Genomic DNA, 24,750 nt, shown 5'->3' with positions numbered 1-24,750 from the left:
GTCTGGTGTGACTGTGGGTCATCACGTATACTATAGGGGCCACCGTCTGGTGTGACTGTGGGTCAACACATACATTATAGGGGCCATCGTCTGGTGTGACTGTGGATCATCACATACACTATAGGGGCCACTGTCTGGTGTGACTGTGGATCATCACATACACTATAGGGGCCACTGTCTGGTGTGACTGTGGGTCATCACATACACTATAGGGGCCACTGTCTGGTGTGACGGTGGGTCATCGTGTACACTATAGGGGCCACCGTCTGGTGTGACTGTGGGTCATCACATACACTATAGGGGCCACTGTCTGGTGTGACGGTGGGTCATCGTGTACACTATAGGGGCCACCGTCTGGTGTGACTGTGGGTCATCGTGTACACTATAGGGGCCACTGTCTGGTGTGACGGTGGGTCATCACGTACACTATAGGGGCCACCGTCTGGTGTGACTGTGGGTCATCGTGTACACTATAGGGGCCACCGTCTGGTGTGACTGTGGGTCATCGTGTACACTATAGGGGCCACTGTCTGGTGTGACGGTGGGTCATCACGTACACTATAGGGGCCACCGTCTGGTGTGACTGTGGGTCATCGTGTACACTATAGAGGCCACCATCTGGTGTGACTGTGGGTCATCACGTACACTATAGGGGCCACCGTCTGGTGTGACTGTGGGTCATCACATACATTATAGGGGCCACTGTCTGGTGTGACAGTGGGTCATCACGTATACTATAGGGGCCACCGTCTGGTGTGACTGTGGGTCATCACATACATTATAGGGGCCACTGTCTGGTGTGACGGTGGGTCATCACGTATACTATAGGGGCCACCGTCTGGTGTGACTGTGGGTCATCACGTATACTATAGGGGCCACCGTCTGGTGTGACTGTGGGTCATCGTGTACACTATAGGAGCCACTGTCTGGTGTGACTGTGGGTCATCGTGTACACTATAGGGGCCACTGTCTGGTGTGACTGTGGATCATCACATACACTATAGGGGCCACCATCTGGTCTGACTGTGGGTCATCGTGTACACTATAGGAGCCACTGTCTGGGCCCTTTAGCATCGAGCTGACAGAAGATTGCCACTTCTGATTCCTCCACATCCTCACTGTGCAGATCTACCATGGCCTCTTCTTCTAGGGTGTCTTCTGCTGTCTGTCTGTTGGTGAATGTTCCTATCGCCGTCCTCAGCTAGAGACCGGTCACTATCCATCCTTTCTGTGTGATTCCGGTTCAGAAGGCCTCAGCGTTTGTACCATAGCCCGATGTGTAGTTGGGTCCTCTGACCTCAGCTCCTTCCACTGTAGGACCTGTTCCCCTGACAGATGAGGCAATACGTTCCTCAGAAGCCTCACACTTCTCCTTCTTTGGGCCCTGGCCTGAAAGTGGTCGCTACCTCACACCAACTTGATGAATTTGTTCCTCAATTTTCTATGTTTTCAGTCTTATCTTCTCTAGATCTTCTGACATGATATTCTAGAAGAGCTCGTACATTTCCACCACTTTCTTCTGTTCCCGCAATAACAAGTGGAACCATACCATCTTCACGAGGCAGCTTGGCTTCATTGTGCCTTCTAATTCTCACAACTCCGGCTTTATCTGTAAACTCCCGGATGATTTTTCCACTCCAATTTCCACCCAAGATTTCTGGGGACCTGGATGAAGTCTTCCATAGCTTCCAGTAGATCCTGAGCTCTCTTCACGGCTTCTGCAGTCCTTCCATCGATTCGAAGCATTCCCTTATCTTCTAATTTGATTGCAGCGATACCTGGGGTTTTCCTGACTCGCTGAATGTTACTACCGAGTGTATGTATGGAGAGCCTCATTAGATCTCTTCTCACTACCATCACTAACTGAAACGCTGCGGTCAGCTGCCTCATACACTCCAACCTCGTCCTCTGGTTTCTCAGTTTCCTGGGCAGAATCAACCTCTGTATCGTCAGTCTTGGCCTTATCAGCAGGTTCACTTGAGGCTAGCTCACAGCTCCTGAGGAGACCTCAGGTCCAGACTTCACAACTCCTGAGGAGACCTCAGGTCCAGACTTCACAACTCCTGAGGAGACCTCAGGTCCAGATTTCACAACTCCTGAGGAGACCTCAGGTCCAGACTTCACAACTCCTGAGGAGACCTCAGGTCCAGACTTCACAACTCCTGAGGAGACCTCAGGTCCAGACTTCACAACTCCTGAGGAGACCTCAGGTCCAGACTTCACAACTCCTGAGGAGACCTCAGGTCCAGACTTCACAACTCCTGAGGAGACCTCAGGTCCAGACTTCACAACTCCTGAGGAGACCTCAGGTCCAGACTTCACAACTCCTGAGGAGACCTCAGGTCCAGATTTCACAACTCCTGAGGAGACCTCAGGTCCAGACTTCACAACTCCTGAGGAGACCTCAGGTCCAGACTTCACAACTCCTGAGGAGACCTCAGGTCCAGACTTCACAACTCCTGAGGAGACCTCAGGTCCAGACTTCACAACTCCTGAGGAGACCTCAGGTCCAGACTTCACAACTCCTGAGGAGACCTCAGGTCCAGACTTCACAACTCCTGAGGAGACCTCAGGTCCAGACTTCACAACTCCTGAGGAGACCTCAGGTCCAGACTTCACAACTCCTGAGGAGACCTCAGGTCCAGACTTCACAACTCCTGAGGAGACCTCAGGTCCAGACTTCACAACTCCTGAGGAGACCTCAGGTCCAGACTTCACAACTCCTGAGGAGACCTCAGGTCCAGACTTCACAACTCCTGAGGAGACCTCAGGTCCAGACTTCACAACTCCTGAGGAGACCTCAGGTCCAGACTGCACATCCTTAGTGGCTTTCTCCACTTCAGTTGTCTCTTGGCTCTCAGCAGCAGCACCTTCAATTTCCTCTGGGCTCTGCGGAACTTCAGAGGTTTTCTTGTACTTCAACTCCTCAGCCTCAGGTTCTTTGGAGTCTTCACCATTTTCCTTTTCAGGTTTCTCTTGTCCCACCCGTCAGTGTGGTGTTTGATCTTTAACAATTTTTGCTCCACCAACGTTCTCCAGGGTTTCTTCTCCTACAGCGCACTCCAGGGTTTCTTCTCCTACAGCGTTCTCCAGGATTTCTTCTCCTACAGCGCTCTCCAGGATTTCTTCTCCTACAGCGCGCTCCAGGATTTCTTCTCCTACAGCGCGCTCCAGGGTTTCTTCTCCTACAGCGCGCTCCAGGGTTTCTTCTCCTACAGCGCGCTCCAGGGTTTCTTCTCCTACAGCGCGCTCCAGGGTTTCTTCTCCTACAGCGCGCTCCAGGGTTTCTTCTCCTACAGCGCGCTCCAGGATTTCTTCTCCTACAGCGCGCTCCAGGGTTTCTTCTCCTACAGCGCGCTCCAGGGTTTCTTCTCCTACAGCGCGCTCCAGGGTTTCTTCTCCTACAGCGCGCTCCAGGGTTTCTTCTCCTACAGCGCGCTCCAGGGTTTCTTCTCCTACAGCGCGCTCCAGGGTTTCTTCTCCTACAGCGCGCTCCAGGGTTTCTTCTCCTACAGCGCTCTCCAGGGTTTCTTCTCCTACAGCGCGCTCCAGGGTTTCTTCTCCTACAGCGCGCTCCAGGGTTTCTTCTCCTACAGCGCGCTCCAGGGTTTCTTCTCCTACAGGGCGCTCCAGGGTTTCTTCTCCTACAGCGCGCTCCAGGGTTTCTTCTCCTACAGCGCGCTCCAGGATTTCTTCTCCTACAGCGCGCTCCAGGATTTCTTCTCCTACAGTGTTCTCCAGGATTTCTTCTCTTATAGTGTTCTTCACGATTTCTTCTTATAGCTGCACAGTACACACATAACGTCATATAGTGCACAGTGTACAGAGCCGCACAGTATACACAGCGCCATATAGTGCACAGAGCGCACAGTATACACAGCGCCATATAGTGCACAGAGCCGCACAGTATACACAGCGCCATATAGTGCACAGAGATGCACAGTACACACAGCGCCATATAGTGCACAGAGCCGCACAGTATACACAGCGCCATATAGTGCACAGAGCCGCACAGTATACACAGCGCCATATAGTGCACAGAGCCGCACAGTATACACAGCGCCATATAGTGCACAGAGCTGCACAGTACACACAGCGTCATATAGTGCACAGTGTACAGAGCCGCACAGTATACACAGCGCCATATAGTGCACAGAGCTGCACAGTACACACAGCGCCATATAGTGCACAGAGCCGCACAGTATACACAGCGCCATATAGTGCACAGAGCCGCACAGTACACACAGCGCCATATAGTGCACAGAGCTGCACAGTACACACAGCGCCATATAGTGCACAGAGCTACACAGCGCCATATAGTGCACAGAGCCGCACAGTATACACAGCGCCATATAGTGCACAGAGCTGCACAGTACACACAGCGCCATATAGTGCACAGAGCTACACAGCGCCATATAGTGCACAGAGCTACACAGCGCCATATAGTGCACAGAGCCGCACAGTATACACAGCGCCATATAGTGGTATAGGTGGTCTCCTTGACTGGAGACTGCCCTTCCCGTGGTTGTTCCTTCCCGGTGAAAGACCTGGCTAGTTTCCTGGCAGCGTTGAGAAACACGTGATGGTGTCTCCGCGGCTTTCTTATTTGCATACTTCCCAGGGGGCGTTGCTCTAGAATCACTGCGTTGAGAAACACGTGATGGTGTCTCCGCGGCTTTCTTATTTGCATACTTCCCAGGGGGCGTTGCTCTAGAATCACTGCGTTGAGAAACACGTGATGGTGTCTCCGCGGCTTTCTTATTTGCATACTTCCCAGGGGGCGTTGCTCTAGAATCACTGCGTTGAGAAACACGTGATGGTGTCTCCGCAGTGGATATGTTGATCTCCCTAAGGTCAACAATGCTTGCTTATGTAGTCTTTTACTAGGCATTGCCCCCACTAGCCAGATTCCTACTCCACACTGATGAGGGGCAAATACCCTGAAACGGCTGTCTGTGGATGGATACCATGTTTGGTATAGGTGGTCTCCTTGACTGGAGACTGCCCTTCCCGTGGTTGTTCCTTCCCGGTGAAAGACCTGGCTATTTTCCTGGCAGCGTTGAGAAACACGTGATGGTGTCTCCGCGGCTTTCTTATTTCCATATAGTGCACAGAGCCGCACAGTATACACAGCGCCATATAGTGCACAGAGCTGCACAGTATACACAGCGCCATATAGTGCACAGAGCTGCACAGTATACACAGCGCCATATAGTGCACAGAGCTGCACAGTATACACAGCGCCATATAGTGCACAGAGCTGCACAGTACACACAGCGCCATATAGTGCACAGAGCTGCACAGTATACACAGCGCCATATAGTGTACAGAGCCGCACAGTATACACAGCGCCATATAGTGCACAGAGATACACAGCGCCATATAGTGCACAGAGCTGCACAGTACACACAGCGCCATATAGTGCACAGAGCTGCACAGTATACACAGCGCCATATAGTGCACAGAGCTGCACAGTATACACAGCGCCATATAGTGCACAGAGCTGCACAGTACACACAGCGCCATATAGTGCACAGAGCTGCACAGTATACACAGCGCCATATAGTGTACAGAGCCGCACAGTATACACAGCGCCATATAGTGCACAGAGATACACAGCGCCATATAGTGCACAGAGCTGCACAGTACACACAGCGCCATATAGTGCACAGAGCCGCACAGTACACACAGCGCCATATAGTGCACAGAGCCGCACAGTATACACAGCGCCATATAGTGTACAGAGCTGCACAGTACACACAGCGCCATATAGTGCACAGAGCTGCACAGTATACACAGCGCCATATAGTGTACAGAGCCGCACAGTATACACAGCGCCATATAGTGCACAGAGCTACACAGCGCCATATAGTGCACAGAGCTGCACAGTACACACAGCGCCATATAGTGCACAGAGCCGCACAGTACACACAGCGCCATATAGTGCACAGAGCCGCACAGTATACACAGCGCCATATAGTGCACAGAGCCGCACAGTACACACAGCGCCATATAGTGCACAGAGCTGCACAGTACACACAGCGTCATATAGTGCACAGAGCTACACAGCGCCATATAGTGCACAGAGCCGCACAGTATACACAGCGCCATATAGTGCACAGAGCTACACAGTACACACAGCGCCATACAGTGCACAGCTTACAGAGGCAGTGTAACGTGCAGCACAGTAGACAGCCCGACACATGGCGCAGTTTCTCGCCCTCCATACAGTGCTGTGTTGGGACATGGCAGTATACTGCGGTATTATTGACGCTGATGGCGCCATTGTTGTTTTTCTCTCTACTCCTTAGCGCCAGTCACTTCCTCCGATCACTACACACAACATGGTGGACGACTCCACGGATCCCATCCTCAGCACGATGCGACGAATCGGCCTCTTCAACAGCCGCACGGACAGAGTGAAGGTCGGTGACTCGTCCTGGCAGGACCCCAACTCTCTCCACATATTGGGGTCCTGGAGCATTGATATTCCTGTGTCATGGTACTGTGATAGAGGCGAGAGGGGGACGTAGACCCAATGATCCCAGAGCCAGGCGTACCCTGAGAGGGGGGAGAATAAGTGCCTCTGATGGGGAGGACGCACCAGGCACCACTGCAGGGCAGCTCCTGGCTGTCGCGCTCCACCATGGTCAGCACAAGGCAAGACGGCAGAAGGGATATACTGCCGCTAGGGAGGGACAACCCCTGACACCTACCCCTTATAGCCCTGAGCTCCCTTACGTCCCTGGATGGGTTCTCTCCCCCGATCACGTTCCTATCCCTGCCTTTCCCTGGACACTGCCATGTCTAGTGCTCAGGACAGTGGGAACACTAGTCCTGCTCTAGGTTATAGAAACAGAGGAAAAGACAGACAGGGGGGAATCAACAGCAGTCATACAAAGCACAGCAAACTACAGGAGGAGTAAAGGGGAACACACCAGTGAGGACAACACGGCGTCCATAAACCGCCAGCCACGGTTCCCTAAAGCCCTTCCTGGTCCACCACTCACAGGCTCCCTCTAGAGGCTAGCTAAGCTATCACTGGCAATTACCTGGGCGGGGAGAGGCGCCTTCATAGCAGAGGTAATTAGTAAACTCAGAACAGCTGATTCCAGCTTTCATCCAGAGTTTAGAAGACCAGATGACCTAATTAACCCTAGCAGTGCTGGATAAAGTATTAACCTGCGCAAATGTATACTGTATGTAGCCTTGTGCCGTGATCTCCTGACACCAGAGATCAGAGAGACCACTCTCTGTCGTGGTACCCTCGTGACATCCTGATCACGTGACTTATGTAGGATGTTGGGGGCCGCTGCAGTGAATTCTGTCGTGTCTCTCAGGTGATCGTGCACCCGGAGTTCCTGTCCTCCACAAGCCCCCTCCTTCCACTCGACTACGAGGAGTTTGTACGAGGCTGTCATCTGGGGGTCTTCCCATCTTACTACGAGCCCTGGGGCTACACACCTGGTGAGTAGTGGTTCAGGGTCTATACATCTGGTGAGTGGTGGTCTGGGGTCTATACATCTGGTGAGTGGTGGTCTGGGGTCTATACATCTGGTGAGTGGTGGTCTGGGGTCTGTACATCTGGTGAGTGGTGGTCTGGGGTCTTCCCATCTTACTACGAGCCCTGGGGCTACACACCTGGTGAGTAGTGGTTCAGGGTCTATACATCTGGTGAGTGGTGGTCTGGGGTCTGTACATCTGGTGAGTGGTGGTCTGGGGTCTGTACATCTGGTGAGTGGTGGTCTGGGGTCTATACGCCTGGTGAGTGGTGGTCTGGGGTCTATACGCCTGGTGAGTGGTGGTCTGGGGTCTATACACCTGGTGAGTGGTGGTCTGGGGTCTGTACATCTGGTGAGTGGTGGTCTGGGGTCTTCCCATCTTACTACGAGCCCTGGGGCTACACACCTGGTGAGTAGTGGTTCAGGGTCTATACATCTGGTGAGTGGTGGTCTGGGGTCTGTACATCTGGTGAGTGGTGGTCTGGGGTCTGTACATCTGGTGAGTGGTGGTCTGGGGTCTGTACGCCTGGTGAGTGGTGGTCTGGGGTCTATACGCCTGGTGAGTGGTGGTCTGGGGTCTATACACCTGGTGAGTGGTGGTCTGGGGTCTATACACCTGGTGAGTGGTGGTCTGGGGTCTATACACCTGGTGAGTGGTGGTCTGGGGTCTACACATCTGGTGAGTGGTGGTCTGGGGTCTATACATCTGGTGAGTGGTGGTCTGGGGTCTATACATCTGGTGAGTGGTGGTCTGGGGTCTATACATCTGGTGAGTGGTGGTCTGGGGTCTGTACATCTGGTGAGTGGTGGTCTGGGGTCTTCCCATCTTCCTACGAGCCCTGGGGCTACACACCTGGTGAGTAGTGGTTCAGGGTCTATACATCTGGTGAGTGGTGGTCTGGGGTCTATACATCTGGTGAGTGGTGGTCTGGGGTCTATACATCTGGTGAGTGGTGGTCTGGGGTCTGTACATCTGGTGAGTGGTGGTCTGGGGTCTATACATCTGGTGAGTGGTGGTCTGGGGTCTATACGCCTGGTGAGTGGTGGTCTGGGGTCTATACATCTGGTGAGTGGTGGTCTGGGGTCTATACATCTGGTGAGTGGTGGTCTGGGGTCTATACGCCTGGTGAGTGGTGGTCTGGGGTCTATACATCTGGTGAGTGGTGGTCTGGGGTCTGTACACCTGGTGAGTGGTGGTCTGGGGTCTGTACACCTGGTGAGTGGTGGTCTGGGGTCTGTACACCTGGTGAGTGGTGGTCTCGGGTCTGTACACCTGGTGAGTGGTGGTCTGAGGTCTATACATCTGGTGAGTGGTGGTCTGGGGTCTATACACCTGGTGAGTGGCGGTCTGGGGTCTACACATCTGGTGAGTAGTGGTCTGGGGTCTATATGTGGCGCCCCTGAGGCTTCCGTCACCACAGAGATATTGCACCTCAGTCAGAGGTGTGATGTCCCATCCCTGGTAAGAATGGGGTCAACTTCCGGTTCACAGATAAAACTTGCACACACCAATTTTTAGGCAAACACCGGGTCAGGGATAGTGAAGGCAACCCCCATAGATGTTTAGCTCATGGGGCCGTAAGTCCCATTCATGGTCCCAGTGGTGTGGGTGGGGCCTAGCCAGGGTGTGTGTGGGAGGAGTCAGAAAGAGGGAGTAGAAAAGGGAACCAGGAGGTTCAAGTTCAGTCAGCCTGTCAGGAGGAGTGAGGAGGAGGCTGTCAGGAGAGGACAGCAGATCGAGAAGGCAGAGACAGAACTAGGTTCCTGGTGGAGATCCTGGGGTCTTGCTAGGCCCAGGTGACACCAAAAGAAGAAGAGATTCCAGGGCCACAGAAGGGCAATTGTCCCGTGACCTGTTCCACTAGTAACATCAGGTGGAGGGATCCGGCTGCAAACTCAGGGACGGTCCCCAGACTGAGGGAAGAAAGACAGTTCCTCAAAAGTAACACTGAAGGCCCGGGGGTGGCTGCAAGCGCCCAGGGCCACAACCCGCCACAGATCCCCGGTGAAGGGGGCAAGATACGACTGAGGTCAGCCACCTTTGTACAGGCCCTGTGGTGGAGGCGCAAGACAATCCAAAAACAGTTGAGCGCTGGGAGACAACCAGAGAAAGCCCACATAGAGGGGTGCACCAGTACTGACCCTTGACCTATTCGGGATCGGCGGAGGTCCCTGACAGCGGATCCTGGCATTCTGTGGGCAACCGGTCAACTGCAGCACTGAGACTGAACAGTGAGTAAACATCTTACCTGCAAGCCCTGTGTCGTCTGCTTTATCCTGCATCACATCATCAAACACCATAGACTTTACCAGGCACCAAAGGTTGCCCCGGAGTACCCGCTCCACCTGTGGAGAGCAAGAAACACCTCAGCTGCCATAACACCAGCCCCGGAGGTCCCTCCCAGCAGCTGCGGCTACAAAGCTGCAAATTACCACAGGTGGCGTCACGAATCTTTCATAAACTTTATCATCTACCCCCTATACCGCCACATTAACTGACTCCACCAGGGTCACGGAGTCGGGCCCCGCCACTGCTGACTACCCCGGACTAGTCCGGCCCGACCCGAGTCACCTAAGGCCCAGGGGTGGGTGAATCACCTTTTTGGCGCTGTGAACAGGATCTGAACAAGACCCGTTAACACGGGTGGCGTGTGCCTTAAGGAACTGTGTTTAATAGACTGTTCATTTGTGTGGAAAAATTGCCGCCGCCATTAAAACTGCTGGGCGCAAGAAGAAAGGGGGCGTGCCTGAAAAAGAGCGTGAAGATAAGCCCCGCCCTCTCTATGCTCGGTGGGAGAGTTGAAAAATGGCGCGCTAAGAGATGGACTGTCTGGCAGTTAATGCTGATGGAAGAAGGACCTGCCAGAATGTACTGGATAGTGGGCGGAGGGATGCCACCCGTAGTGGGCTGGGTGCCGGCCTGGCGCCAGGGAGTGGTTTATCCTCCGACCCCGCCTCTGGAGTGGAGAAGGGTGCAGCCGAACCTTGGCAGCGAACGCTCGAGAGCAGTGGATACGAGCGGCAACCGGGAAAGCTGCAGAGGTGCAATGGCGGAGTCCTCCGTACTCAGTACGCCAGAGGAGGCGTGGGAGAAAGATTCTGACCCGGGCCTGAACCTCCGGCTGGAGGAGATGAGGCAGCTGGCCCGCCGGTTGCGGAGGCTCATTGAAGAAGCTGAGCAGCAAGCCGAGGAAGAGGCTGAACCGGGGCGCGCACGTCACCACCAGGCGGCGTCATGTGATGCTGGAGATCGTGAGGTCGAAGCCGCTGCTGTGGAACCGGGTAAGAGGGATGCTACCCCTGCCCGGCAGAGCCCGACGCCCCTCTTGGAGCCCTCGCTAAGGCCCCCTGTTGGCGTGCCGAAAACCACCGCTGACCTCCTGGAGGCCTGGGCCGCCGCTGCGGATCTCTGTAGCGGGGATGCCACCCCCGACCACCTAATGGAGCCCCTGCCAAGCCCTCTTACCGTCTCACCCGGTGTAAACTGGGATGCCCTACCGGTCTAATAAGTTGCCTAATAATTCTGCACAGTAATAGTCACTGCACAAACAGATCCTCCTAAGAAGCCGAATCTAAACCCCTCCAACTGCCAAAATATTAACCCCTCCAACTGCCAAAATATTAACCCCTCCAACTGCCAAAATATTAAGCTTTGTATTTACGAGTCTTTTGGGTGATTGAGAGCATAGTTGTGATCAATAATAAAAAAATCCTCTAAAATACAACCTGCCTAATAATTCTGCACACGGTGTATATACACATAAGACGTCTGCACAGTATATACATATAAGACGTATATACACATATTCACGTATAGTAGTGGGGACTTGATCAGTGCGGGGTGATAATAAGCGGCTGCTGCTGATCGTCGTCTTCGCCGCTTCCTCGGTTACTTTGGTGGCGTCTGGTCCATGGCTCCCGTTGATTTCTTCCAGCTGAGTGCACAGTGATGGGGATCCCCAGCGTCACCACCAACCTCTCCGGATTTGGATGCTTCATGCAGGAACATGTGGCAGACCCGGCTGCTTATGGTAAAAGACCCAGCCTTATTTACTCTGTGCTGCTGTGGATTGCGGAGCCATAACATAGATTTATGTAAATGTTTTTCTTTTGCAGGGATTTACATTTTGGATCGCAGGTTCCGTTCTCCGGACGAGTCGTGTAATCAGCTGACCCAGTTTCTGTACTCCTTCTGCCAGCAATCACGGCGCCAAAGAATCATCCAGCGGAACCGCACAGAACGGCTGTCAGATCTGCTGGACTGGAGATACCTGGGCCGCGTAAGACACCGCACAGATGGACACCGCTCAGTACCACTCCCCCTGTCTTGTATATATGCCCCCTCCTGGTATATACAGTATGGCTCCTCCTCGTATATATAGTATGTCCTCCTCCTCGTATATATGTCCCCCTCCTAGGCCCTCCTGGTATATATGCCCCCCCCAGGCCCTCCTGGTATATATGTCCCCCTCCTAGGCCCTCCTGGTATATATGTCCCCCTCTTAGGCCCTCCTGGTATATATGTCCCCCTCCTAGGCCCTCCTTGTATATATGTCCCCCTCCTAGGCCCTCCTGGTATATATGTCCCCCTCCTAGGCCCTCCTGGTATATATGTCCCCCTCCTAGGCCCTCCTGGTATATATGTCCCCCTCCTAGGCCCTCCTGGTATATATGTCCCCCTCCTAGGCCCTCCTGGTATATATGTCCCCCTCCTAGGCCCTCCTGGTATATATGTCCCCCTCCTAGGCTATCCTGGTATATATCCCCCCCTTAGGCCCTCCTGGTATATATGTCCCCCTCCTAGGCCCTCCTGGTATATATGTCCCCCTCCTAGGCCCTCCTGGTATATATGTCCCCCTCCTAGGCCCTCCTGGTATATATGTCCCCCTCCTAGGCCCTCCTGGTATATATGTCCCCCTCCTAGGCCCTCCTGGTATATATGTCCCCCTCCTAGGCCCTCCTAGTATATATGTCCCCCTCCTAGGCCCTCCTGGTATATATGTCCCCCCCCTTAGGCCCTCCTGGTATATAGCACCTTTCTCCTTCCTATGGTCATGTGACTCTTTTCTTCCCGCAGTTCTATATGCACAGCAGACACTTGGCTTTGTGCAGAATGTTCCCAGAGAAGTTTGAGATGGAGCCGAATGCACCACCGAAGGTGAGAGAATCCTTCACCCCCAGCAGATTTCTCATAACATTCTCCTGGTAGTTCATCCTGAGCCTCCAGGTTCACTGGTGTAATCAGTAGATGGGGGAAGAGAGAGGAGATGGTCCATCATTCAGGGGGTACGGGGGTCGGGTGACAGGACTGTCATGGACGCCATCAGCAGCTATTGTATAGGAGACCAAACTGATGATTGGACTTTGGGTTTCCTCACCATTCGCATCTTCTGAAAAAATCCTCCTGGTCTTATGTAGGATCGCCAGTGCTGAATCATCCCGGTGGGCCCCGGCAGTCGCAGAGTTGGGGCCTCTCCAGTAAATTATTCCCTAATGCACTTTCTAATTAATTGACAATTACATTTTACTAAACAGAATAAGATGAAGTTAATCGATCATTAGAAGTCAGAAAAGATAATTAATAGTAAATAGTGAGCGTGCATGGGCGTGCTCTATACGGCATCGGGGTGCTGGATCCGATATCTGGGTGCTTTTCCCCCTTCATGGTCTTCTGGGGGATTCCTCGCTCTCGGGTCTTCTGAGGGATTCCTCGCTCTCGGGTCTTCTGGGGGATTCCTCGCTCTCTGGTCTTCTGGGGGATTCCTCGCTCTCAGGTCTTCTGGGGGATTCCTCGCTCTCGGGTCTTTTGGGGGATGCCTCGCTCTCGGGTCTTCTGGGGGATGCCTCGCTCTCGGGTCTTCTGGGGGATTCCTCGCTCTCGGGTCTTTTGGGGGATGCCTCGCTCTCGGGTCTTCTGGGGGATGCCTCGCTCTCGGGTCTTCTGGGGGATTCCTCGCTCTCGGGTCTTCTGAGGGATTCCTCGCTCTCGGGTCTTCTGGGGGATTCCTCGCTCTCGGGTCTTCTGGGGGATTCCTCGCTCTCGGGTCTTCTGGGGGATTCCTCGCTCTCGGGTCTTCTGGGGGATTCCTCGCTCTCGGGTCTTCTGGGGGATTCCTCACTCTCGGGTGTTCTGGGGTATTCCTCCCTTTCAGGGTCTTCTGGGGGTTTCCTCGCTTTCAGGTCTTCTGGGGATTCCTCGCTCTCGGATCTTCTGGGGGATTCCTCGCTCTTGGATGCTCTGGGTGTTTACTCCCTTTCAGGGTCTTCTGGGGGATTCCTCGCTCTTGGATGCTCTGGGTGTTTACTCCCTTTCAGGGTCTTCTGGGGGATGTCTAGCTCTCGGGTCTTCTGGGGGATGCCTCGCTCTTGGGTGCTCTGGGTGTTTCCTCCCTTTCAGGGTCTTCTGGGGGATGCCTCGCTCTCGGTGATATGCGTCTTCTCTGCTCTGAATTCCTCGCTCTTAGGTTTTCTGGGTGTTAACTCCCTTTTCGATTTTTTTCGGGAATTCCTCGTTTTTGGGTTTTCTGGGGGATTCCTTACTCTTGGATGCTCTGGGTGTTTCCTCCCTTTCAGGGTCTTCTGGGGGATTCCTCCCTCTTGGGTCTTCTGGGGATTCCTCGCTCTCGGGTCTTCTGGGGGATGCCTTGCCCTTGGGTCTTCTGGGGGATGCCTCGCCCTTGGGTCTTCTGGGGGATGCCTCGCCCTTGGGTCTTCTGGGGGATGCCTCGCCCTTGGGTCTTCTGGGGGATGCCTCGCCCTTGGGTCTTCTGGGGGATGCCTCTCTCTCGGGTCTTCTGGGGGATGCCTCGCTCTCGGGTCTTCTGGGGGATGCCTCGCTCTCGGGTCTTCTGGGGGATGCCTCGCTCTCGGGTCTTCTGGGGGATGCCTCGCTCTCGGGTCTTCTGGGGGATGCCTCGCTCTCGGGTCTTCTGGGGGATGCCTCACTCTCGGGTCTTCTGGGGGATGCCTCGCTCTCGGGTCTTCTGGGGGATGCCTCGCTCTCGGGTCTTCTGGGGGATGCCTCGCTCTCGGGTCTTCTGGGGGATTCCTCGCTCTCGGGTCTTCTGGGGCATGCCTCGCTCTCAGGTCTAATGGGTGTTTCCTCCCTTTCAGGGTCTTCTGGGGGATGCCTCGCTCTCGGGTTTTCTGGGGGATGCCTCGCTCTCGGGTCTTCTGGGGGATGCCTCGCTCTCGGATCTTCTGGGGGATGCCTCGCTCTCGGATCTTCTGGGGGATTCCTCGCTCTCGGATCTTCTGGGGGATTCCTCGCTCTCGGATCTTCTGGGGGATTCCTCGCTCTCGGGTCTTCTGGGGGATTCCTCGCTCTCGGGTCTTCTGGGGGATTCCTCGCTCTCGGGTCTTCTGGGGGATTCCTCGCTCTCGGGTCTTCTGGGGTATTCCTCGCTCTCGGGTCTTCTGGGGTATTCCTCGCTCTCGGGTCTTCTGGGGGATGCCTCGCTCTCGGGTCTTCTGGGTGTTTCCTCCCTTTCAGGATCTTCTGGGTGATTCCTCGCTCTTGGGTCTTCTGGGATATTCCTTGCTCTCGGGTCTTCTGGGGAATTCCTCGCTCTTGGATGCTCTGGGTGTTTCCTCCCTTTCAGGGTCTTCTGGGGTATTACTTGCTCTTAGGTTTTCTGGGTGTTTCCTCCCTTTTAGATTTTTTTGGGAATTCCTCGCTCTTGGGTTTTATGGGGGATTCCTCACTCTTGGATGCTCTGGGTGTTTCCTCCCTTTCAGGTTCTTCTGGGGGATTCCTCGCTCTTGGGTCTTCTGGGGGATTCCTCGCTCTTGGGTCTTCTGGGGGATTCCTCGCTCTCGGGTCTTCTGGGGGATTCCTCACTCTCGGATCTTATGGGGGATGCCTCACTCTCGGGTCTTCTGGGTGTTTCCTCCCTTTCAGGGTCTTCTGGGGGATGCCTTGCTCTCGTGTCTTCTGGGGGATGCCTCGCTCTCGGGTCTATTGGGTGATTCCTCCCTTTCAGGGTCATCTGTGGGATGCCTCGCTCTTGGGTTCTCTGGGTGTTTTTCCTCCCTTTCAGGGTCTTCTGGGGGATGCCTCACTCTCGGGTCTTCTGGGGGATTCCTCGCTCTCGGGTCTTCTGGGGGATGCCTCGCTCTCGGGTCTTCTGGGGGATGCCTCGCTCTCGGGTCTTCTGGGGGATGCCTCGCTCTCGGGTCTTCTGGGGGATGCCTCGCTCTCGGGTCTTCTGGGGGATGCCTCGCTCTCGGGTCTTCTGGGGGATGCCTTGCTCTCGGGTCTTCTGGGGGATGCCTCGCTCTTGGGTCTTCTGGGGGATGCCTCGCTCTCGGGTCTTCTGGGGGATGCCTCGCTCTCGGGTCTTCTGGGGGATGCCTCGCTCTCGGGTCTTCTGGGGGATGCCTCGCTCTCGGGGATGTGCGTCTTCTCTGCTCAGATTCTCACATTTCTCTTCTGTTAATAACATTTTATTGCTTCAGATCAATAATATCATGAACTCTGCTCCGAGCGCAGCGTGGGCTCACGGCCATAACTCACCCCAATATCCGGCAATAAATGTGAGAGCTGTAGGTAGTGATGGGTCCTCGGTGCTGCGGTGTCTTGTCCTCGTGGTCACGCATGTCAGCCCTCACATCCTCACTGATTTATTACTAATGCAACATCGAGAAGCCGCGAGATCACAGCACTGGTGACCCCGACCCACAATTACAGCAAGCAGCCCCCTCCGCATTACCCTCCGGAGCTGCCCTCCCTGCTCCTCTGCTTCTAACTGGAAACAGTCAGTAAGCTGGACAGGACATCCCAGTGTGGCCCGGACAATACAGGGACCAGCGGGGGTCACACAAACAGACGTAACATCATCCGGATTACAACCGACCATTATTCATCAGCGTCACGAACTTTACATGAGCGGATTAACAAATTACAAACGCCAATTACAGAAAAGTGCAGGACGTTCGATAGTGACCCGCAAGTGACGCCTCTGACCCACGTGACCTCAGAGACCTGCATATGACCCCACTGACCCACGTGACCCTACTAACCCGCATGTGACCGCACTGACCCACACATGACCGTACTGACCCACATGTGACCCTACTGACCCGCATGTGACCCCACTGACCCGCATGTGACCCCACTGATCCGCATGTGACCCCCACTGACACGTGACCCCACTGACCCGCATGTGACCCCACTGACCCGCATGTGACCCCACTGACCCGCATGTGACCCCACTGACCCGCATGTGACCCCACTGACTCACACGTTACCCCACTGACCCACATGTGACCCCACTGACACGTGACCCTACTAACCCGCATGTGACCGCACTGACCCACACATGACTGTACTGACCCACATGTTACCCTACTGACCCGCATGTGACCCCACTGACCCGCATGTGACCCCACTGACCCGCATGTGACCCCACTGACCCGCATGTGACCCCACTGACTCACACGTGACCCCACTGACCCGTATGTGACCCCACTGACCCGCATGTGACCCCACTGACCCGCATGTGACCCCACTGACCCGCATGTGACCCCACTGACCCGCATGTGACCCCACTGACCCGCATGTGACCCCACTGACTCACACGTGACCCCACTGACCCGCATGTGACCGCACTGACCCACACGTGACCCCACTGACCCGCATGTGACCCCACTGACCCGCATGTGACCCCACTGACACGTGACCCTACTGACCCGCATGTGACCCCACTGACTCACACGTGACCCCACTAACCCACATGTGACCCCACTGACCCGCATGTGACCCCACTGACCCGCATGTGACCCCACTGACCCGCATGTGACCCCACTGACCCGCATGTGACCCCACTGACCCACATGTGACCCCACTGGCCCACACGTGACCCCACTGGCCCGCATGTGACCCCACTGGCCCGCATGTGACCCCACTGACCCACATGTGACCCCACTTACCCACACGTGACCACACTGACACGTGACCCTACTGACCCGCATGTGACCCCACTGACTCACACGTGATCCCACTAACCCACATGTGAACCCACTGACCCACATGTGACCCCACTGACACACATGACCCTACTGACCCACATGGGACCTGCATGTGACCCCACTGACCCACATCTGACCTCACTGACAAATGTGACCCCACTGACCTGCATGTGACCCAACTGACCTGCATGTGACCCAACTGACCTGCATGTGACCCAACTGACCCGCACGTGACACAACTGACCCACATGTGACCCCCACCGACACATGTGACCCCACTGATCCGCATGTGACCCACATGTGACCCCACTGACCCGCATGTGACCCTACCCCTACTGACCCGCATGTGACCCTACCCCTACTGACCCGCATGTGACCCTACCCCTACTGACCCTCATGTGACCCTCAGTACCCAATATGTGACCCACATGCAGGGTGTCGGCAGTAGTGGGGGGGCGTACTCGGCAGTTTCCCAGGGCTCTCGCTACCTAAAGGCCCAGTCACACTAAACAACTTACCAGCGATCCCAACCACGATCCAACCTGATAGGGATCGCTGGTAAGTTGCTAGGAGGTTGCTGGTGAGATGTCACACTGCGACGCTCCAGCGATCCCACCAGCAACCTGACCTGGCAGGGATCACTGGAGCGTCGCTACACGGGTTGCTGGTGAGCTCACCAGCAACTAGTGACCAGCCCCCAGCGCCGCGTGGAAGATGCTGCGCTTGGTAACCAAAGGCTACTTTACACACTGCGATATCGGTCCCGATATCGCTAGTGTGGGTACCCGCCCCCATCTGTTGCGCGACACGGGCATATCGCTGCCCGTGCCGCACAACATCGCCCAGACATGTCACACATACTTACCTGTCCGGCGACGTCGCTGTGACCGGCGAACCGCCTCCTTTCTAAGGGGGCGGTCCGTGCGGCGTCACAGCGACATCACTGAAATGTCACTGAACCGCCGCCCAATAGCAGCGGAGGGGCGGAGATGAGTGGGACGTAACATCCCGCCCACCTCCTTCCTTCCGCATAGCGGCCGGGAGGCAGGTAAGGGGAGCTTCCTCGTTCCTGCGGTGTCACACGCAGCGATGTGTGCTGCCGCAGGAACGAGGAACAACTTCGTTACTGCTGCAGTAACGATTTTTAAGAATGGACCCCCATGTCACCGATTAGCGATTTTGCACGTTTTTGCGACGATGCAAAATCTCTTATCGGTGTCAAACGCAACGGCATCGCTAATGTGGCCGGATGTGCGTCACAAATTCCGTGACCCCAACGACTCCGCATTAGCGATGTCGTAGTGTGTAAAGCCCGCTTAAGGTAAATATCGGGTAACAAACCCGATATTTACCTTGGTTACCAGCGCATGCAGCTACACGTGCAGAGAGCAGGGAGCAGCGCACACCGCTTAGCGCTGGCTCCCTGCTCTCTTAGCCACAGTACACATCGGGTTAATTACCGGATGTGTGCTGCAGCTAAATGTGCACAGAGCAGGAGCCGGCACTGACAGCTGAGAGCGGCGGACACTGGTAACGAAGGTAAATATCGGGTAACCAAGGACAGGGCTTCTTTGTTACCCGCTGTTTACCGTGGTTACCAGCCTCCACAGAAGCCGACTCATGCTGCCTGCACATTCAGTTGTTGCTCTGTCGCTGTCACACACAGCGATCTGTGCTTCACAGCGGGACAGCAACAACTAAAAAATGGCCCAGGACATTCAGCAACAACCAACGACCTCACAGCAGGGGCCAGGACATTCAGCAACAACCGGCGACCTCACAGCAGGGGCCGGGACATTCAGCAACAACCGGCGACCTCACAGCAGGGGCCGGGACATTCAGCAACAACCGGCGACCTCACAGCAGGGGCCGGGACATTCAGCAACAACCGGCGACCTCACAGCAGGGGCCGGGACATTCAGCAACAACCGGCGACCTCACAGCAGGGGCCAGGACATTCAGCAACAACCAGCGACCTCACAGCAGGGGCCAGGACATTCAGCAACAACCAGCGACCTCACAGCAGGGGCCAGGTTGTTGCTGAATGTCACACACAGCAACATCACTAGCAACATCGCTGCTACGTCACAAAAGTTGTTCGTTAGCAGCGATGTTGCAAGCGATGTTGCTTAGTGTGACTGGGCCTTTAGGGACCCCCTTGGTCTCCAGCAGGCGTTACACTTATAAAGCATTAAACAATTTACAGACATATTAGTGCACACGTCATATCCCTGTATGAGGTGGATTTGGAGGAGGATCGGGAGTATGAGGTGGATTTGGAGGAGGATCAGGTGTATGAGGAGGATTTGGGGGAGGATCGGGAGTATGAGGTGGGATTGGAGGAGGATCGGGAGTATGAGGTGGATTTGGAGGAGGATCAGGTGTATGAGGAGGATTTGGGGGAGGATCGGGAGTATGAGATGGGATTGGAGGCGGATCGGGAGTATGAGGTGGGATTGAAGGAGGATCGGGAGTATGAGGTGGGTTTGGAGGAGGATAGGGAGTATGAGGTGGATTTGGAGAAGGATCAGGTGTATGAGGAGGATTTGGGGGAGGATCGGGAGTATACAGTGGATTTGGAGGAGGATCGGGAGTATGCGGTGGGATTGGAGGAGGATCGGGAGTATGCGGTGTATTTGGAGGAGGATCGGGAGTATGCGGTGTATTTGGAGGAGGATCGGGAGTATGCGGTGTATTTGGAGGAGGATCGGGAGTATGCGGTGTATTTGGAGGAGGATCGAGAGTATGCGGTGTATTTGGAGGAGGATCGAGAGTATGAGGTGTATTTGGAGGAGGATCGGGAGTATGAGGTGGGATTGGAGGCGGATCGGGAGTATGAGGTGGGATTGAAGGAGGATCGGGAGTATGAGGTGTATTTGGAGGAGGATCGGGAGTATGAGGTGGGATTGGAGGCGGATCGGGAGTATGAGGTGGGATTGAAGGAGGATCGGGAGTATGAGGTGGGTTTGGAGGAGGATAGGGAGTATGAGGTGGATTTGGAGAAGGATCAGGTGTATGAGGAGGATTTGGGGGAGGATCGGGAGTATACAGTGGATTTGGAGGAGGATCGGGAGTATGCGGTGGGATTGGAGGAGGATCGGGAGTATGAGGTGGGTTTGGAGGAGGATAGGGAGTATGAGGTGGATTTGGAGAAGGATCAGGTGTATGAGGAGGATTTGGGGGAGGATCGGGAGTATACAGTGGATTTGGAGGAGGATCGGGAGTATGCGGTGGGATTGGAGGAGGATCGGGAGTATGCGGTGTATTTGGAGGAGGATCGGGAGTATGAGGTGTATTTGGAGGAGGATCGGGAGTATGCGGTGTATTTGGAGGAGGATCGGGAGTATGCGGTGTATTTGGAGGAGGATCGGGAATATGCGGTGTATTTGGAGGAGGATCGGGAGTATGAGGTGGGTTTGGAGGAGGATCGTGAGTATGAGGTGGATTCGGAGGAATATCAGGAGTATGAGGTGGATTCGGAGGAATATCAGGAGTATGAGGTGGATTCGGAGGAATATCAGGAGTATGAGGTGGATTCGGAGGATTATCAGGAGTATGAGGTGGATTCGGAGGAATATCAGGAGTATGAGGTGGATTCGGAGGAATATCAGGAGTATGAGGTGGATTCGGAGGAATATCAGGAGTATGAGGTGGATTCGGAGGAATATCAGGAGTATGAGGTGGATTTGGAGGAATATCAGGAGTATGAGGTGGATTCGGAGGATTATCAGGAGTATGAGGTGGATTCGGAGGAATATCAGGAGTATGAGGTGGATTCGGAGGAATATCAGGAGTATGAGGTGGATTCGGAGGATTATCAGGAGTATGAGGTGGATTCGGAGGAATATCAGGAGTATGAGGTGGATTCGGAGGAATATCAGGAGTATGAGGTGGATTCGGAGGAATATCAGGAGTATGAGGTGGATTCGGAGGATTATCAGGAGTATGAGGTGTATTTGGAGGAGGATCGGGAGTATGAGGTGGATTCGGAGGAATATCAGGAGTATGAGGTGGATTCGGAGGATTATCAGGAGTATGAGGTGGATTCGGAGGATTATCAGGAGTATGAGGTGTATTTGGAGGAGGATCGGGAGTATGAGGTGGATTCGGAGGAATATCAGGAGTATGAGGTGGATTCGGAGGAATATCAGGAGTATGAGGTGGATTCGGAGGAATATCAGGAGTATGAGGTGGATTCGGAGGAATATCAGGAGTATGAGGTGGATTCGGAGGATTATCAGGAGTATGAGGTGGATTCGGAGGAATATCAGGAGTATGAGGTGGATTCGGAGGAATATCAGGAGTATGAGGTGGATTCGGAGGATTATCAGGAGTATGAGGTGTATTTGGAGGAGGATCGGGAGTATGAGGTGGATTCGGAGGAATATCAGGAGTATGAGGTGGATTCGGAGGATTATCAGGAGTATGAGGTGTATTTGGAGGAGGATCGGGAGTATGAGGTGGATTCGGAGGAATATCAGGAGTATGAGGTGGATTCGGAGGAATATCAGGAGTATGAGGTGGATTCGGAGGAATATCAGGAGTATGAGGCGGAGCGAGTACTGGGTACCAGCATTTATCTTGTTAAATGGAAGGACTGCAGTCTGGAGGATACCTCCTGGGTTATTGCAGAATATCCGCATGCTGATTGTCTGGTAATAGTTGTCGGCGATGTCGGAGGATGGGTATTTCAGAACGTCCAGTGGCCCCTTGTAGAAGGGGGGCGCTGTCATGCCCCGGATTTGATCCTGCGTCCTCCTGTGCTGGTGTCCATGTCCCTCTCCACTGAGCCACAGTCGGGTCGCTGGCCTGGTTCTGAACACTTTGTCTCGGTGTAGACACTTTGTGTGTTCATTGTCTTTCTGTTGACAGGTGTTTCCGTGCTGTGATTCAGTCTCCCGATCACCGGGGGGTGTCACTATATAAAGCTTCCCCGGTCCTCCGTTTCCCCCTCAGATCTTGGCATTACGGGCTTTCTGCCGGGTGTCTCTCCGGGCAGGTTATTACCTGTAGTTTACCTTATTTCTGCACCCGGATTGTTATGGAGGTACATGAGACCCTCGATGGCTGCTTAGGAAGCAGAGGTTTGAGGGGTCCTCTGCGTTGTCCAGGTGGGGTTGTTTCAGTCTGTGCAGGATCCTTTTGGGACTGTGCAGCTGGGACCTCTGGTCGGTACCAGAACCAGGTGGGTCGGTGCCATCATTTTAAGTCAGACCTTATTTTTCATTATTTTCCTCATGCGCTCGTCTGTGCAGAACATGTAACATCAACAGCTACAAATCCCGGCAGCGGAGACAAAAAATCAGAGGTGCAACCGTCAGCACTCGGCCAACGAGCGCGGAAATGCGGCTCATCATAACTGACCCGCACGTGACCCCGATGACCCGCCCGTAACCCCGCCGGCCCACACATGACCCCACTGACCTGCCCGTAACCCCGCCGGCCCACACATGACCCCACTGACCTGCCCGTAACCCCGCCAGCCCACACATGACCCCACTGACCTGCCAGTAACCCCGCCGGCCCACACATGACCCGACTGACCTGCCCGTAACCCCGCCGGCCCACACATGACCCCACTGACCTGCCCGTAACCCCACCGGCCCACACATGACCCCACTGACCTGCCCGTAACCCCGCCGGCCCACACATGACCCCACTGACCTGCCCGTAACCCCGCCGGCCCACACATGACCCCACCGACCTGCCCGTAACCCCACCGGCCCACACATGACCCCACTGACCTGCCCGTAACCCCGCTGGCCCGCACTTGAGCCCGCTGACCCGCCTGTAACCCCGCTGACCCACACTTGAGCCTGCTGACCCGCACGTGACCCCGATGACCCGCCCGTAACCCCGCCGGCCCACACATGACCCCACTGACCTGCCCGTAACCCCGCCGGCCCACACATGACCCCGCTGACCTGCCCGTAACCCCGCCGGCCCGCACTTGAGCCTGCTGACCCGCCTGTAACCCCGCTGACCCACACGTGATCCGCACATAACCCCACTGACCCCGCCGGCCCGCACGTAAACCCGCTGACCCACACGTGACCCCGCTGACCCATACGTGACCCCGCCGGCCCGCACGTGACCCCGCCGGCCCACAGGTGACCCCGCTGACCCGCCTGTAACCCCGCTGACCCGCACTTGACCCCCACTGACCCGCACATGACCCGCACCCCACACATGACCCCGCTGACCCGCACGTGACCCCACTGACCTGCCCGTAACCACGCTGACCCACACGTGATCCGCACATAACCCCACTGACCCCGCCGGCCCGCACGTAACCCCGCTGACCCGCACTTGACCTCCACTGACCCGCACATGACCCGCACCCCACATGACCCCACTGACCCGCACGTGACCCCGCTGACCCGCCCGTAACCTCGCTGACCCACACGTGATCTGAACTTAACCCCACTGACCCGCACATAACCCCGCTGACCCGCACTTGACTTCGCTGACCCACACGTGACCCTGCTGACCCGCACGTGACCCTTCTAACCCCACTGACCCACCCGTGACCCCGCTGACACCGTTGATCCGCACTTGACCCCGATGACCCACATATGACCCCGCTGACCTGCCCGTGACCCCGCTGACTCGCCCGTGACCCCGCTGACCCGCACAAAATCGCACTGACCCGCACGTGATCTCACTGACCCGTATGTGACTCCACTGACCCGCCCGTGACCCCGCTGACTCGCCCGTGACCCCGCTGACCCGGCCGTGACCCCGCTGACCTGCATGTGACCCCCACTGACCCGCCCGTAACCACACTGACCCGCCCGTGACCCCACTGACCCGCCCGTGACCCCGCTGACCCACACATGACCCGCACGTAATCGCACTGACCCGCCCGTAATCGCACTGACCCGCACGTGATCTCACTGACCCGCACGTGATCTGACTGACCCGTATGTGACCCCACTGACCGTAGGTGCCCATGACCCCACTGGCCCGCCCGTGACCCTACTGACCCGCATGTGACCTCACTGAGCCGCCTATGATCCCGCTGACCCGCCCGTGACCGCACTGACCCGTATGTGACCCCACTGACCCGCCCATGAAACCGCTGACCCGCCCGTGACCCCGCTGACCTGCATGTGACCCCCTTGACCCGCACATGACCCCACTGACCCACCTGTGACCCCGCTGACCCGCTCATGACCTGCATATGACCCCACTGACCCACACACACCCCACTGACCCGCCTGTGACGCCGCTGACCCGCTCATGACCGCACTGACCTGCATATGACCCCACTGACCCA

General features: G+C 55.4%; 1 protein-coding gene across 1 annotated transcript in view; it reads left to right on the top strand.

The window, feature by feature from the left end:
- Positions 1–24,750, top strand: part of GYS2 (glycogen synthase 2) — a 96,561-nt gene that overhangs the window by 71,020 nt on the left and 791 nt on the right. Inside the window, exons 11-15 of the mRNA XM_075343497.1 lie at positions 6,312–6,425; positions 7,341–7,467; positions 11,438–11,533; positions 11,619–11,782; positions 12,580–12,660. Coding sequence (XP_075199612.1) covers positions 6,312–6,425; positions 7,341–7,467; positions 11,438–11,533; positions 11,619–11,782; positions 12,580–12,660 — 582 coding nt within the window. The remainder of the gene's footprint in view (positions 1–6,311; positions 6,426–7,340; positions 7,468–11,437; positions 11,534–11,618; positions 11,783–12,579; positions 12,661–24,750) is intronic.

The sequence above is a fragment of the Anomaloglossus baeobatrachus genome, chromosome 4, assembly GCF_048569485.1.
Source record: "Anomaloglossus baeobatrachus isolate aAnoBae1 chromosome 4, aAnoBae1.hap1, whole genome shotgun sequence".
Classification (NCBI taxonomy): Eukaryota; Metazoa; Chordata; class Amphibia; order Anura; family Aromobatidae; genus Anomaloglossus; species Anomaloglossus baeobatrachus.
Note: the sequence above shows the minus strand (reverse complement) of the source record. Positions and strands in the feature narration are given on the sequence as shown.